Source organism: Amblyomma mixtum, chromosome 1, assembly GCF_055824585.1.
Source record: "Amblyomma mixtum isolate Tamu chromosome 1, ASM5582458v1, whole genome shotgun sequence".
Classification (NCBI taxonomy): Eukaryota; Metazoa; Arthropoda; class Arachnida; order Ixodida; family Ixodidae; genus Amblyomma; species Amblyomma mixtum.
The window spans coordinates 143,551,554-143,567,055 of NC_143012.1; the positions used below are offsets into that span (position 1 = coordinate 143,551,554).

General features: G+C 50.2%; 1 protein-coding gene across 4 annotated transcripts; it reads right to left on the minus strand.

Moving 5' to 3' along the window:
* Nucleotides 1–5,204: 5,204 nt before the first annotated feature.
* On the minus strand, nucleotides 5,205–12,613 carry LOC149367817 (uncharacterized). 4 transcript variants are annotated; one of them, XM_089567420.1, is made up of 3 exons: nucleotides 11,543–12,613; nucleotides 10,645–10,672; nucleotides 5,205–6,231 (listed from the first exon to the last, which is right to left on the minus strand). In XM_089567420.1, the coding sequence occupies exons 1-3, from the start codon at nucleotides 12,567–12,569 to the stop codon at nucleotides 5,205–5,207; spliced, it is 2,082 nt and encodes a 693-aa protein (XP_089423546.1). In that variant the 5' UTR covers nucleotides 12,570–12,613. The 4 variants fall into 4 exon arrangements, with proteins under 4 accessions (XP_089423546.1, XP_089423544.1, XP_089423545.1 ...); XM_089567418.1 differs by lacking the exon at nucleotides 10,645–10,672 and adding an exon at nucleotides 10,606–10,625 and having other exon boundaries at nucleotides 11,523–12,613; XM_089567419.1 differs by lacking the exon at nucleotides 10,645–10,672 and adding an exon at nucleotides 10,913–10,932 and having other exon boundaries at nucleotides 11,523–12,613.
* Between the last annotated feature and the right edge of the window lie 2,889 nt (nucleotides 12,614–15,502).

Sequence of the window (15,502 nt, forward strand, 5' to 3'; positions counted from 1 at the left end):
AAACTTAGGGAGTCTGTGTAAATAATACTGTTTGTGAAGTTCTCTTTGTTCAATGGCTACACAGATGGCGTAACATTGGGCAGTGAAGATTCATGGGCCTTGAGGAAGCCTTACTATTTCGTTACGATTCCCTGGTACCACTATGGTTCCAACGTAAGCATCGTTTTGAGCCGTCTGTATAAAACACTTGAATGTACTGAATTTTTACTCGAGTGCAAGAAATTTGCATATTATATGCTGCTGTGCAGTTTTTTATGGAACTATGTAAGATTGAAATCAGAGATTGCAGAAAAATAGTTCCATAGAGTTAGTGAATGTCGTCTTGGAGGAATGCCAGGAAATGCGTCTACAGACGAGAGAACAGGAAATGAGCGTGGGAGACCCCAAAGGTGACACTAAAAATGAAATATACATCATACTACTGGGTCACCCTAGCACAGTGAAGGATGTGGTGGTCGCTGGAAAGGTGTAATTAGCTACCATAAGAAGGCAAAATCTCGTATCAGCCTATACGCGAAGAGCGAACGGAAGAATTTATTGAGGAAGAAGCCCATCAGCGATTCGACAGTAATAAAAAATGAAGAGGAATTCAAGATCTCACTTATGATCAGATACTCGGTTTTGACCGAAGACCACGATATTGATGTTAAAGCGGAGCAAGGTGCTCTCGCAAATATATTACATAGTGCTCAGTAGAACTAGGCTGAAGGACTGTTATAAAGTATCCGGCAAGTTCTCTAGGAGGCGAAATATCCGGTGAAGAAACGCTAAAGGACGAAATCCTCGCACTTTCCAGACAGAAGACAACAGATCAAAGCTAGTTATTAAGCGCAAGGTAACCAACATAAAAAAAGTATAAAATGGAGAAAATTGAACATCCTCTAAAGGACGGAAGTTATCCAAGAGCTGTTAAGCGGAAATATGAATAAGTAAGAATAGGATGTATGCGCTAAGAGGCAAGGAGGGCGATATCATTACGAATGTGGTGAAGATAGTTGGTTGATTTAGTCTAAGGGGTTTAACATCCCAAAGCGACTCAGGCTCTGAGAGATGCCGTAGTGAAGGGTTCCATAAATTTGGACCACCTGGGGTTCTTTAAGAGGGAACCAGAATTGCCGAGCAACTGGACATCCTGCAAGTAAAGCAAGAGGAAGCAAAGAAAGCGTTAGAAACAATGCAACGGAGAAAACAATTAGTTAGGACAAGGTAGCAGCAGATCTGTACAACTATGCTGGGAAGATTGTGCTGGAAACAGTAGCCGCCCTACATACATAATGCCCTATGACCTCGACCGCAACGCTAGTTTGGAAGAATGCTAAAAACATCTGAATCCGTGCAAAAGCGGACGTCAGGCACTTAAAAATTCATAGAACAACCAGCTTATTCTCTGGTGCATAATCATTAATAGAAAAACTAACGGAATCAGGACAATATCTTATACTAAAATCAAGAAAACGACTAGACAGGCTTTCATAAATTCTGCTCGATAATAGACCCCTACTTACGCTACAGATCAGGGGACGAAGAATTGCGCACAATATTGCAATGACTATTGTGGACGAAGACGAGGCGAACGAAGTCTCTCAGTGGTGCGAGTCTTCTGGGCTTGGGTGCCCTGTGCGGGCTCTGTGCTCTCGGTCTGTGCTGCTGTGCCCGGAGCGTTCTTGCGTCGTCTTCACTTTCGGACACGTAATATCTTTGGTGGAGGTGCGGACTTCGCGCTCATCACACCACAGAGCTTGGTATTCGTTGTAACGCCGCGCATACCACCATGGCTAAACACGGCGAGTAGCCCCACTACCGCTCCTTTCGTGGTAATGACTCCTCGTCGCGACCTCGGCACCTAATCTAGCACTGATAGAGCACATGTGAGAGACTGGCTTAGCCATTACGGACGCGTCAGCACCTACAAGAGGTCAGACCCAACATTGGTAGGACCCTGTTTGGTAGGCCTGATGATCGGCAGCTCGCAGCAAAAACGGCGTCCGTCTGCAGCCCACTCGTCGACTGAAAGCTACGTGGCCTATATCCAGGACATTGTAGCTCGTTGCCACAAGGTCAACGCTGCCATGAGCGAGACAGAAAAGATCGGCCACGTGCTCAAAGGCACTGCAGACGGTGCTTTCAATGTGCTTGTTTGCAAAGACTACTACACTGTTGACAGCACCATTAAGGCCTGCAGTCGATTTGAGCAAGTGAAAGGCCACAACATTCCCCAGCCGTTCTCATGCCTTCTGAACACAGCCGTCACATTTTCAGTTTCAGTTTCAGTTTTATTCCTTAAAGGCCCCGTTTTCAGGGGGTGTTACATAAGGGGTGGGAATACACTTGAAATGTGAAAAAACAGCAATGATTAACATTGAAGATGATCTGTTACACGCGCTTGAAAAACAGATGGCGAAGCGATGACGACGACGTCATAGGGAAGGCCGTTCCAGTCTGAAGCTGTTCGAGAAAAGAGCGATGCAGAAAAAGTAGTAGTGTGCGATGGTGGGCGTGCAACTTGCAGTGGATGACTGGTGCGGTGAGATATGCGTGCTGCGGCTGTGATGTACGGTGCTTGATTCAAGAAAGAATAAAAAAAACTTGTGAAAAAGAGCGAGGCTAGCGATGCGGCGACGAAATGAAAGTAGTGGCAATCCGGATTTCACTTTCAAAGCTGAAACACTGGTGTCGTACGAGTATGAGGAATGAATGAACCGGACGGCACGATTTTGAACAGATTCCAGCGCAGTGATTAGATATACTTGATGTGGGTTCCAGATGGCAGATGCATATTCTAATTTTGGTCTTACCACTGATTTGTACGCGAGCAGCTTTACCTCAGGTGGGGCAAGACGGAGGTGACGCTTCAGGAAACCTAGTGTTTTATTTGATGCTGAAATGATGTTACTAATATGAGCGCGCCATGAGAGATCAGGAGAGACGGTGATTCCCAGATATTTATACGATTCTGCTAGCTCAATCGGTGTATTAGAAACAGGGTAATAAAAGCGATAAGGGTTACGACGACGAGAAAAAGACATGAGTTTGCATTTAGTAGGATTAAGGGACATTAACCAATTATTGCACCAGTTTAATACACTATTAAGATCTGCCTGAAGGGTGTGTTGATCATCACGATTGTTAATGGTACGGTAAATGACACAATCATCGGCGAACATTCTAATGTTGCAGGAAACATGCATGGGCAAGTCGTTAATATATATTAGGAATAGAAGGGGACCAAGGACAGATCCTTGAGGGACACCGGATGTTACTGGGACGGACTTAGACAGGTGGCCGTTAACATAGACAGACTGTGAACGATTAGTTAGAAATTCTTCAATCCATTTTAAAATATTAGCGTGTAGGTTGAGCTCCGAAAGTTTTAGTAATAGTCGGCGGTGAGGGACCTTGTCAAAGGCTTTCGCAAAATCTAGAAAAATGGCATCGGTCTGCATGTTACGGTCGAGATTAGCATGTAAGTCATGAAGGAAGAGTGCTAGTTAGGTTTCGCATGAGAGGCCCTTGCGAAATCCGTGTTGTGAAGGATGGAAAAATTCGTTTGCGTCAAGGAAGTTGATGATTTGTGAGTATATGACGTGCTCCATTATTTTACACGGTAGACTAGTTAAGGAAATGGGGCGGTAATTCAAAGGTGAGTCTCTGTTACCCGATTTGTAGACTGGAACGACCTTGCCCTGTTTCCAGTCAGCTGGAATGATTCCTGAAGACAGTGACTGTGAAAAAAGGAGACATAAATAGGCTGCACAAATAGTGTTCACATTCTTCAAAAGTTTTGAATTGATTAGGTCTGTACCAGCTGCAAACGACAGTTTCATATTATGAATTATGGATGAGATGCCTTCTTCGCTAAAGGTGATAGCCGGCATGAAAGATTCCAAGTTAAAGGATGATAAGTGTGGAGGCGCGTCAAACTCGGTGGTGAAGACAGATGCGAATGCATTGTTAAAAACATCTGCACAGTCGTTATCAGCAACAGGTTCATGTAAGTCATTCGTTAACGTAATATGGGAACGGTGCGTAGGATTTAGGACCCGCCAAAATTGCTTTGGGTTGCTTATTAGTAGGTTTGGTAAGTCGTGGTGATAAAATGAGTGCTTGGCATCACGAACGGAATGTAAATATAATTTTTCGATTTCGTAGTATTTTTCCCATGCGGCATGCGTGTCGATGCGTTTGGCGGAGCGAAAAAATCGTTTCTTTTTGTTTTCTAGGCGTTTTAAGGGCCGAGTGAACCAGGGTTTATTGCGGTTAGTGTGAAAATAATCGTCGGGACAAACGTATCAGTGAGACTGTTTAATTTGTTCTTGAAGATTGACCAGTTTTCATGAATTGAGCGAGTGTGAAATGCGGATTCATATTCGGGAAAAAAAGTGCTAAGATCTTCAGGTATTGCGTTGTAGTTCCCTTTATCGTATAGACGTATTGTTTTTTCAGATGTCTGTTTTTTAGTAGAGTGAAATGAAAATAGAGCATGTATGACTTTGTGGTCACTGATTTCCGGAAGAAAACTGATAGATGTTAGTTTTTCGGGGAAATTGGTTAATATAAGGTCGAGTGTGTTTGCTGATTCTTGTGTCACACGGGTTGGCTGTGACACTAATTGGGTAAGGTTAAAATTTAGACACATTTCGATAAAGTTTTTTGCCTCCGCATGGCATGTTATTTCAGAGCTAGTTAAGTTCTGCCAGTCGATGTCAGGGTAGTTAAAATCACCAAAAAAGAAGGATGTAAGCATTTGAATATGTGGTAAGAAGTTTATGAATGGTATTATTGAGATGGCGTGGGAAGACAGAATTAGTCTGCGGAGATCTGCAGCAAACGCCGAGCAGTACTGTTACGGGGGCAGTGCGACAAATGAGCCATAATGATTCGATGTCAGAAGTGACGTCAACAACAGAGCAAGATATATCCCTATGAATTGCAGCAAGGACACCACCCCCCCCGCGAATTTTTCCGATCATTTCTATAAACATTGAAATCAGGCAAATCAGTTAGGAGTTCAGCATCTGTTACATCACTTTTTAGCCAAGTTTCTGTTAATATGAGTATGTTGCTCCTGGATGACGAGATGATGTTTGATACGAGTTCACGTTTAGGAAGGAAGCTTCGGATGTTAGTGAATATTATGGAAAACGAAAGAACATGCGGGGCGTGGTGGGTCGACGTTTAGTTGATGGTTGGTGAGTGGGCAACTGCTATGCGACTTCTCTAACAGTATCAGACGATGCGTCGAAAGTGTTGCGTTTTGATCCTATATGCAGTGTTTTGAAGCGTAAAGAGTACTTGTCAGAGTGTGCTTTGGCAAATGTGAGCAATTGCTTCCGTGCGTGTTGAACGGGGCGGGAAAAGTCTTCACCAATACTGTAACCGGTGTTTTTCAATTTCCGGCCATTTGATAGAAGAGCGTTTTTGGTTTTGTACGATAAGAATTTTACGATGACGGGACGAGTTCCATCGGCTGAGTGCTTACCAAGACGGTGTGCTCTTTCAATGTCGGTAGGTTCTACCTGTATACCTAGATTATTCTGACAAATATCAATAACTAATTTTTCGGACTCAGCCCATGATTCAGTGCTATTGTCGGGGATGCCATAGAAAATAACATTATTCCTGCGAGATCTATTTTCTGCGTCGTCAAGGTGTGCTTCCAGTTCGTGTATCTTATTATTCATGGCTATTGCGTTTGCTTGCTGTACATCCATATCTGTTCTTAAGAGATTAAGTGTTTGATAGTGAGTTTCTAGTTCAGCCATTCGGTTGTTTAGGTCTGTAATGGTTTCATCCGTCTTGCTTAGCTGGGTTTTCAAGCCCTGTATCTCGGCAATCAGTTGTGTCTGGCCGGCGGTTAATTTCTCTAATGCAGCCAGTACAGCAGCCGTGTCTTCGGGACCAGGGTTAGTTTCGACGTCACCTGATAGCATTAACAAAGAATGAATTACACAAACGCACTCAACAGCAATGGCAACACAGCACTGGGGGCTCGGGAACTGCACTAGCATAGAGTTACTTGATTTTTTAGCGAAGAGGACATACGGTTTACTGACCTGCATCGCAAAAGTGAGTGGTTTAGGTGCCTGCGCCGTAGTGCAGTCACCGAGCCCACAGAGCCGTGTCGGCGGATGACGCCCTTTTAAACATGGTGATGTCGATGATGATGCGGTAGCCCATGGTCTGGTGAGTTCCGGAAGTTGCTCTAGCGGCAGATCCAGCGGGGGAGTGCGGCTGACGGGTGTTTGGTGGAAGCAGCCGTATCCATATCCAGTGCGTGGCAGTGCGCTTGACGATGACGCCCCCATAGGTAGTGTCGTGCCGGCGCCCACATTTCGCTGGCGGGCCTGTCTAAACAAGCGCTGCGCGCTCGCCGACGCTCAAAACAGGCCCAGACTTTCTCGGACAAGTCGCGACATGCAGCGTGACTCATCCCGACACCGCGGCGCCGACACGGACCCTTCCTCCTCTCCTCCTCTCCGTCGGTGCGAACTCCTCAGACGCTCGCCGGCTCTCGACCATTGGTCTAATTTGAACGGTGGCCAGTGATTGGAGGATTTGAACGGCTGGCTGCCGTAACCCTTTCCAGCGGCTTTAAAAGCAGAGCCGCGCTGAACCCGAGCAGCAGACGGGCAGCAGAAGAGCCATCACGCCGGAGCTACGCTCGCCGCCGGGGCCGTTCTTCTTCTTTGTGCTAGCCCGTGGTGCTCTTGGCCCTTGTATCATGTAAAAGCCCTTGTACATACTGTACATAAAGTTCAATTGACTCACCGTCGCCTCGACCGTTTCATGGCTCGGACTCCCAAGTCCCAACAGTGGTGGCAGCGGTCGGATGCCCCAGTCCCAACAGTGGATGGCAGCTGCGGGATCGACCGGCGTCAGCTACCTCGGCGCGGTGAGTGCCTGATGTTTTCCCCTCAATTCGCCAGACTGCTCTAGCACACGTGATTGTAGTTTAGAGTAGGGCTGTGTGTTGCACTGGAGAGAGCTTTGTTGTTTCGAGCCAAGTCGGAGCGCTTTGAAACGAAAGCTGGTGGAGAGGGAGTAAACGAGGCGTTTTGGAAAGAATTACTTGCGCGTGTCATACTAGTAGCGCTATAGTAGTGAACGGCAAGGGAATTCTAAGAAAAGGGCAAACTACAAGAGGCTACTGTGAGCGATGGAGAACTTCAAAGTGAAGGAACTCATCGAAATTTGTGAAGAGTTGGGCATTGATTTGGGCCCCGCAAAACAAAAGCATGCGATTCTTGAGATCATGCGAAAGGAGAATGTAACGGCTGAGGAAGCCAATGAGGCCTGGGAAGAGATCACAGAACGCCGTGAGCACGAAGAGGCTGAAAAACAGAAGCAGCTTGAGCGCGAAAAAGCAGAAAAACAGAAACAGCTTGAGCGCGAAGAGGCAGAAAAACGGAGGCAGCTTGAGATAAAACGGCATGCCCGCGCTAAGAAACTGATGGACCTAGAACTTGAAGCGCATGAGATCGATTTCTAGAGATATAAAACATTGTCCGCTCTGCATGAGACTAACGGTCAACAGCTGAGAGACAGGCCGCAGCCCTTCGTGATCTCCGAAGATATGGCGAAATATCTTGCGGAGTTCGAGCGCGTCTGCGAGAGAAAGCGCGTTGAGCGGAATGGTTGGGCACAGAAGTTGGTAGCCCTGATTTCCAGCGAAGCGTATGACGTTGTCAAGCGCCTGTTGGACGACGGCTTGGCGGACTACGATGAGCTGAAAAGCTTCTTACTGGCGAGATATAACGTGTCACCGCTGGACCTTCGCAAAAGGTACCTGCAAGAGAATAGCACCCCATCGTTTAACGATTTTCCCTACCAGTTTAAAGCCGACATTTTAGAGTGGCTCGAAAATGCTGAAGGGTCGGATGATCGTGACACAGAGGTAGAGTGCGTCGCTGTAGAGCAGCCCTGCCAGTGCGGCACAGAGGAAGGTAGTTCGTACGTGGCAGGTTTAACTGCTGCTATAACAGTGGAAGTTGCCCCGCATTCGTCACCTGAGGAAACCTCACTACCTTCGGATAAGGTAGCCACAGCATCGGACGGCGAAATCACAGAGGTCTCGCCCATTGAGATTGTGGCGGAGTTACCGGAAAGCGGATCTCCTAGCGTGTCGAAAGCAGGAGAAGTTGCCGAACAGGGCAGAGAGGACGTCCGTCTGGACATTAATGAAAACGCTTGCGCCGACGCAAGCGAAGTAGATGAGGACGGCACACCGTGTTGTGCAGCGCGTTCGGCAGAAATGCAGAAACCCGAAACTTACGATCAACGGAAGCAGGCGCATGGAGAGTTTGCGGACGCTGAGTTGTGCGTTAGTGTCTCTGGCGAGGAATGCGAAACGAGTCCCGTGCTTTCGCACTGCTCTGAGCTTTGCGACTTTCCATAAAGCAGCTGCAGTAGCGGGAACACCGCGACTGGGTGCAGAGCCGACCCTCATCCGAAATTGGCGGAAACGCGTCAGGAGCATGACGAGAACTGTATACCAGCACTCATGTCAGTTGAAAACACTGGTTCGTCTGCGCCTGGAGAAACTAAGGTGCTGGACGACAGTGGAGAACAGAACGTTCCAGAAGACATAGGGGCGGTAGACGTCATTCCGTCCGAGAAAGATGAGGACGAATGTGCACTCGTAGAGGCTGACGAGGAAGAACGCAGTTTGGAGGACGCTAGTAAAGACGCTAAAGACAGGTCTGATCTAGGTAGCGCACGTGAATCGGCTGAGAATCATAGTGACATTGTCAGAGAACAGGAACCTAGGCGACGAAAGCAGCATGTGCTTCCTCAGGAGAAAATGATAGGAAAGCACGAGAAAGAAAGCTGCAACCGGAAAGAAAGTAACAGCCAGTTCCGAAAAGAGAGCTATCACCACAAGGTGATAGACAAGCAGTGCTGCCGCCGAAAGAACAGTAAAGGCAAACTCAAGAGAGACAGCTGTCACCGAAAGACGATGAAAAGCAGGCAAAAGAAAGAGTGGTGCCGCCGAAAGATGAAAGGCAGGCAGAAGAAAGACGGGCGCCGCCGAAAAGAGAGAAAGGGCAAACGCGCGAAAACGGGTTTCCACCATCGGAAGCGCCAACGTCGCCGGCAAAATGACTCTAGTAAAGTCAGTCACGTGGTTAGCCCTGAAACTAACGTCAGAACCACAGCTAGAGAAATGTGCGAGGCATCACTATCGCGCAAAGCGAAGCGCATAAGTGGGTCGAGGCACATAGATCTTGGCAGTAATATAAAGTGCAAAAAGAAATCGTACGAACATTCGCGCGGGAAAGAGTATCTTGGGAGGAAACCGAGATACAAGAGAGCGCTGCCCGTGAGGCGAAAAATTAAGGAACGGGATAAGTGTGAATCTTGCCGCCAGCACAGAGAGAGCGAGACGCGCAAAGGCGCGTGTTCTCAGGACGGCTCTCTCTTTCCGCTGCAGTCACGGGAGAAACCGCGCTCCCATAGAAAGCGGCACGCGCGCGGTAGGAAAGCGCGTGTACAGCTCAAGGAGCGAAAGATTGTACGAGGCCGCAGTGACAGGGGCAAGAAAATTGCCAAGAAGAAACCGTCTAAGCGCTCAGCCAAGCACAGTTATCGCGATAGAAAGCCGCGATTCGAAATGACGCCACTTAGTAGGCCTAAAATCAAAAGGCCGTGTAGAGGCGAACTACACACCGAGCGGAAAGGCAAACGGGTGCGCGAGAAAGTCAAGACTCGTGCAAGGTCTGACTTGCCCCCACGAACAGAGAGAAAGAAAGAACGGTCCCATCGGAAGCGTTGCGCACTCGCTATGGGACGTCGCGACTGGCGCGCGAAGCGCAAAGAAAGGGACAAGTTGCCTGTCTATGAAAGTGAATCGCTCTCGTACTGTAGCTCCCGTAGAAACTGGAAAGACAAGTACAGAGAGAAAGAAAAGCGCGTATACCGCGAAAGAGGCAGAGACATTAGCTACCGCGGTAGTAGAGAGAGAAAGAAACGCGCGTCTACCGCGAAAGAGGCAGAGACGTTAGCTACCACGGTAGTAGAGAGAGAGAGAGAAAAGCGCAGCACAGCGAAAGAGGCAGAGTCACTAGTTTCCGCTGTAGCGGGTGTCGTTTACCGTCCGTTAGAAGCGAGGAAAACGCAAACGTAGACGCACTAAGCCGTGTGTTCTAAGCAAGGCTGGCTTCGCCTCCTCGTGACCTACATTTTGTCTCTTCGCGAACAGCTGTTAAGTTCGCTCGCAGATCGGGGAAAAATTGATATCCTCATTTGTGGCCTCAGCTGAGTGCTCTTCAGGCCGAGTGATCTCAAGAGAGCGAATTTATTTTGCATTCATTTCATTCCGAGAGTTTCGTGTGTTTGACACTTTGTCTGAGTTAATTACTTTGGAGTTCTTGTATCCCACATGTGTCTCTTGTAGAAGAGGGAACAAAAAGGGGACAGAAATATAGCCAGCAGAGTTTTTTTGACTTGAAGTCTGGTGTTTTGACGGGTGACGGAGGGCACTTGCTCGTGTTGGGTGTTGCCTGTTGTCGGTCGGTTCTTCGCAACATGCAGAACGATCAACGACCGATGCTGAGAAGCAAGCTCTTCCGAAGGACCGAGCGAAGCTGATCCAGTCACCTGGGCGACAAGGCTGCGGAGCAGTGATCCTGTCCTGGCGAGCGGGACCCGTTCTCGGAAAGGAGCCTGGAGCTACCTGCGGCTGAACACCGGACGAGAACTTGGAGGAGCCTGGCGTACGAGCGCGCCCCGCATCCGAGCCACGCGGAAGTAGCTCGTCTTCGTGGCGCATTGTCTGGCGGCGGTGGTGCTGTCGTGCCGGCGCCCACATTTCGCTGGCGGGCCTGTCTAAACAAGCGCTGCGCGCTCGCCGACGCTCAAAACAGGCCCAGACTTTCTCGGACAAGTCGCGACATGCAGCGTGACTCATCCCGACACCGCGGCGCGACACGGACCCTTCCTCCTCTCCTCCTCTCCGTCGGTGCGAACTCCTCAGACGCTCGCCGGCTCTCGACCATTGGTCTAATTTGAACGGTGGCCAGTGATTGGAGGATTTGAACGGCTGGCTGCCGTAACCCTTTCCAGCGGCTTTAAAAGCGGAGCCGCGCTGAACCCGAGCAGCAGACGGGCAGCAGAAGAGCCATCACGCCGGAGCTACGCTCGCCGCCGGGGCCGCTCTTCTTCTTTGTGCTAGCCCGTGGTGCTCTTGGCCCTTGTATCATGTAAAAGCCCTTGTACATACTGTACATAAAGTTCAATTGACTCACCGTCGCCTCGACCGTTTCATGGCTCGGACTCCCAAGTCCCAACAGTAGGCACGCCAGCGACGGCAGCAGCAGGCTGGCAAACCCAAGGATGGTCATCTGCATCGCAAAAGTGAGTGGTTTAGGTGCCTGCGCCGTAGTGCAGTCACCGAGCCCACAGAGCCGTGTCGGCGGATGACGCCCTTTTAAACATGGTGATGTCGATGATGATGCGGTAGCCCATGGTCTGGTGAGTTCCGGAAGTTGCTCTAGCGGCAGATCCAGCGGGGGAGTGCGGCTGACGGGTGTTTGGTGGAAGCAGCCGTATCCATATCCAGTGCGTGGCAGTGCGCTTGGCGATGACGCCCCTATAGGTAGGCACGCCAGCGACGGCAGCAGCAAGCTGGCAAACCCAAGGATGGTCATCTGCATCGCAAAAGTGAGTGGTTTAGGTGCCTGCGCCGTAGTGCAGTCACCGAGCCCACAGAGCCGTGTCGGCGGATGACGCCCTTTTAAACATGGTGATGTCGATGATGATGCGGTAGCCCATGGTCTGGTGAGTTCCGGAAGTTGCTCTAGCGGCAGATCCAGCGGGGGAGTGCGGCTGACGGGTGTTTGGTGGAAGCAGCCGTATCCATATCCAGTGCGTGGCAGTGCGCTTGGCGATGACGCCCCCATAGGTAGGCACGCCAGCGACGGCAGCAGCAGGCTGGCAAACCCAAGGATGGTCATCTGCATCGCAAAAGTGAGTGGTTTAGGTGCCTGCGCCGTAGTGCAGTCACCGAGCCCACAGAGCCGTGTCGGCGGATGACGCCCTTTTAAACATGGTGATGTCGATGATGATGCGGTAGCCCATGGTCTGGTGAGTTCCGGAAGTTGCTCTAGCGGCAGATCCAGCGGGGGAGTGCGGCTGACGGGTGTTTGGTGGAAGCAGCCGTATCCATATCCAGTGCGTGGCAGTGCGCTTGGCGATGACGCCCCTATAGGTAGGCACGCCAGCGACGGCAGCAGCAAGCTGGCAAACCCAAGGATGGTCATCTGCATCGCAAAAGTGAGTGGTTTAGGTGCCTGCGCCGTAGTGCAGTCACCGAGCCCACAGAGCCGTGTCGGCGGATGACGCCCTTTTAAACATGGTGATGTCGATGATGATGCGGTAGCCCATGGTCTGGTGAGTTCCGGAAGTTGCTCTAGCGGCAGATCCAGCGGGGGAGTGCGGCTGACGGGTGTTTGGTGGAAGCAGCCGTATCCATATCCAGTGCGTGGCAGTGCGCTTGGCGATGACGCCCCCATAGGTAGGCACGCCAGCGACGGCAGCAGCAGGCTGGCAAACCCAAGGATGGTCATCTGCATCGCAAAAGTGAGTGGTTTAATGCCTGCGCCGTAGTGCAGTCACCGAGCCCACCAGTGAGAGCAGTGAGGACCAGTCACTTTCCTGTGAGGACCAGTCATCTCCGTACCGCGCGCAGTGCACCAATTGTACATCACCGATTCTTTCACGCGGATCGTGCGACGTGCACGGGAAGGCCCTCGCATCTGCGATATCCCCACTACACACCCTAGTTGCGGCACTGCCCGTCGTGTCTCATTCAGGCCGTCGTGAGGCAGCAACTTGCAAACATGGATCTTTCTCAGCCGGTTAGTTCCACTGGCCGCCTAGCAGTGCATCAGCGTCCTCTCCCTGCTTTAGGCCATATCTCCTGTTCCGTCACGTTACCGCAGTCCGGCGGAATGGCACACGACTCACGACAGACTCAACTGCTCTCACTGCTCTCGCACTGGACACATTTTTCGACACTAGTGCAGCCCGTGGTCTTTGCCTCCCAGCAGTGGCTTCTCCCACGACCGACTTTTCCTGAAGCGCCAATTCTCGGCCCGCTCCCAGCCAGAGCAGTCTCAATCTTCATTCCGTAATTCCCGCTCTCCGTCGCCACAAGGCTGTCTCTCACGCTCACCCCAAGCGCCCTTCCTTTCGGCAACGATCCCTTACGTCCGCTCACTTTGAAAAACTAGTTGATACAGCTCCTTGGGTGAAGCTGCGTCAAAGACTTCAACCAGAAAAACTCTACTGACCAACCTACCGAACTTATTGGACGTCACAATCGACTGCGTTCATGCGCGAGCTCTCATTTACGCAGGTGCGCAAGTATCCGTGATGAGATCTGCCCTTGCCGTCGCCTCCGCAAAGTCCTCACGCCTGCACGTTCCTAGCGCGCGTCGCGAATGGGGGCATACCTACTGTCGACGAACTATGCTCTACTCGCATCGCTGTTTCCGACCACAGTGCCCCCGGTTTAGTTCGCCGTTTTGACCACCTGCGCCCCCGACCCCCTTCTCGGCATGGATTTCCTCTGCGACCATTGCTCACTGACCGACTGCTCGCAGGGTGTCCTCCAACTTGAGCTCCCACTACTCGGTTCCAAAAATGTCGATCCATCACTCCGCTTGTTCAGTGCAAACTATTATCCCTCCTATTCTCCCTCCTATTCTGCAGACTATTCTCCCTATTCACCCTCCTTCATTGCAGTAACCTTCTCCCACACCTCGCTCCACCCATCACGATGGAGACTACCTCGTTGCGCCCAGTACTGATCTACTGCTGACCTGCAACGTTGCCCTGCCGTATACCACCACGTCTATCAAACCGAATGCATTCTGCCATTTCTAGGCATCAACTTTTCTCCTTAAGTTCTTCCATTTGCCAATTGCGTTCCTACGATCTCCCCCCTCGCTGCGTGCCAAGTCGCTGCACTAGACACCGCCCTTCATAAACCTGCTGCCCATCAACAGCCTACTTCTCTTTCAACGGAAGCCTTCACGAAAATTTGTCTTTATTTATACCTTTCGCTACCAGCTCCTATTTATAGCCTTCATATATTACGAGAACACTTGTTGTCTGGGTTCACACCTCAGCTGCAGTGTAGGCAATTATGACTTAGGGTGTTGAAGTCCCTTATGTGTTGAAGACCCTTATGCAGTCACCGCAGTCCTCCATAATGACAGAAAAAAATTCCTCACAGAAGGATGTCAGAAAGGGGGACATGATCTCTCCGAAGCTACTCACCGCTGTTTATCGGAGGTAGTCAGACACCTAAATTGGGAGCCGTTCAGAATAAGGATTAATGGAGAATACCCTAGTAGTTCATGATTAGCTGATGTGGTTGCCTTCCTAAATTACACAGAGGATGAAAGGCAAAGTGTGACCAACGACAGAAGTGTAAACAGAGCGGTGGAACTAAAAATCTATATGCAAAAAATAAAGCAATGTTCGACAGTGTCGAAAGGAAACGTCACCTCCCGTATGCTTGAGAGGCACTGGAAACGGTACAGGAATAAGCCTACTTAAGACACGTGGTGACCGCATATCTGGACAGCAAATAGCAAAATACCTAGAAGAATAAGAGTGAAATGGAGCGCATTTGGAAGGTACGTGAGATCGTAAAGGGCAGTTAAGTAATACCCCTGGAGAGGAAAGCAAGAAACAGGTGTATCGTACCGATACTCACCTTCGTTGAAGATACGCGGAGGCTAGAGAAGAGGGCTCATCTTAAGTCAGGGGTAACACAACATGCTATGGAAAAAAAAATTATAGGTGTAAAGAGGAAGATGAGCAGCGGATCGCTCGCTGGATGACCGAAGCTCGGACCGGCATTTTGGCTATCTGTCGCTAAGCTCCTTTTCCCCGGAAATCCTGCTACAATTTGGTGGAGCTGTGCTGGGTACAGCCTTTGGCCAACGTCCTGGAGCTTCGCAGCAGAACGATCGCTCCAGCCATGTCCACCGACGCAAGCCAGTCATCTTCCCTTTCGCCTACGCCCGTCGTTTGCCCTGGCGCTCTCCGACAGCGGGACCCAGACATTTTTACCGGGTCCGATGATCACGACGTGGAGGATTGGCTTGCCTCCTACGAGCGGGTAAGCGGCCACAACCGGTGGGACGACGCCATGAAATTGAACAACGTGGTGTTTTACCTCTCGGACGTGGCCAGCCTATGGCACAGGAACCATGAATCAGACTTTACCACCTGGTCTGCCTTCAAAAGAGCCTTTTCTGACATCTTTGGGCGCCCTGCAGTACGCAAGCTGCGCGCTGAACAGCGCCTGCGAGTGAGAGCCCAGCTACACGGAGAATCGTTCACGAGTTATATCGAGGATGTCATCAACCTCTGTTCAAGGGTGGACTCGTCTATGACCGAGGCAGACCGGATTAAGCATGTCCTGAAAGGCATCGAAACGGAAGCATTTCAGATGCTTATCGCCCGGAACCCTACCACCGTTGCCGAAGTG

Excerpts from the sequence above, each read along its gene's own strand:
- LOC149367817 (XM_089567418.1), bottom strand. The coding sequence starts at position 12,569 with ATGCAGATGACCATCCTTGGGTTTGCCAGCCTGCTGCTGCCGTCGCTG. Across the intron at positions 10,626-11,522 it reads GCTGCTTCCACCAAACACCC|GATCACTGCTCCGCAGCCTT; the intron begins GTCAGCCGCACT and ends TCGCCAGGACAG. Across the intron at positions 6,232-10,605 it reads GATCACTGCTCCGCAGCCTT|CCGCACTCCCCCGCTGGATC; the intron begins GTCGCCCAGGTG and ends AACACCCGTCAG.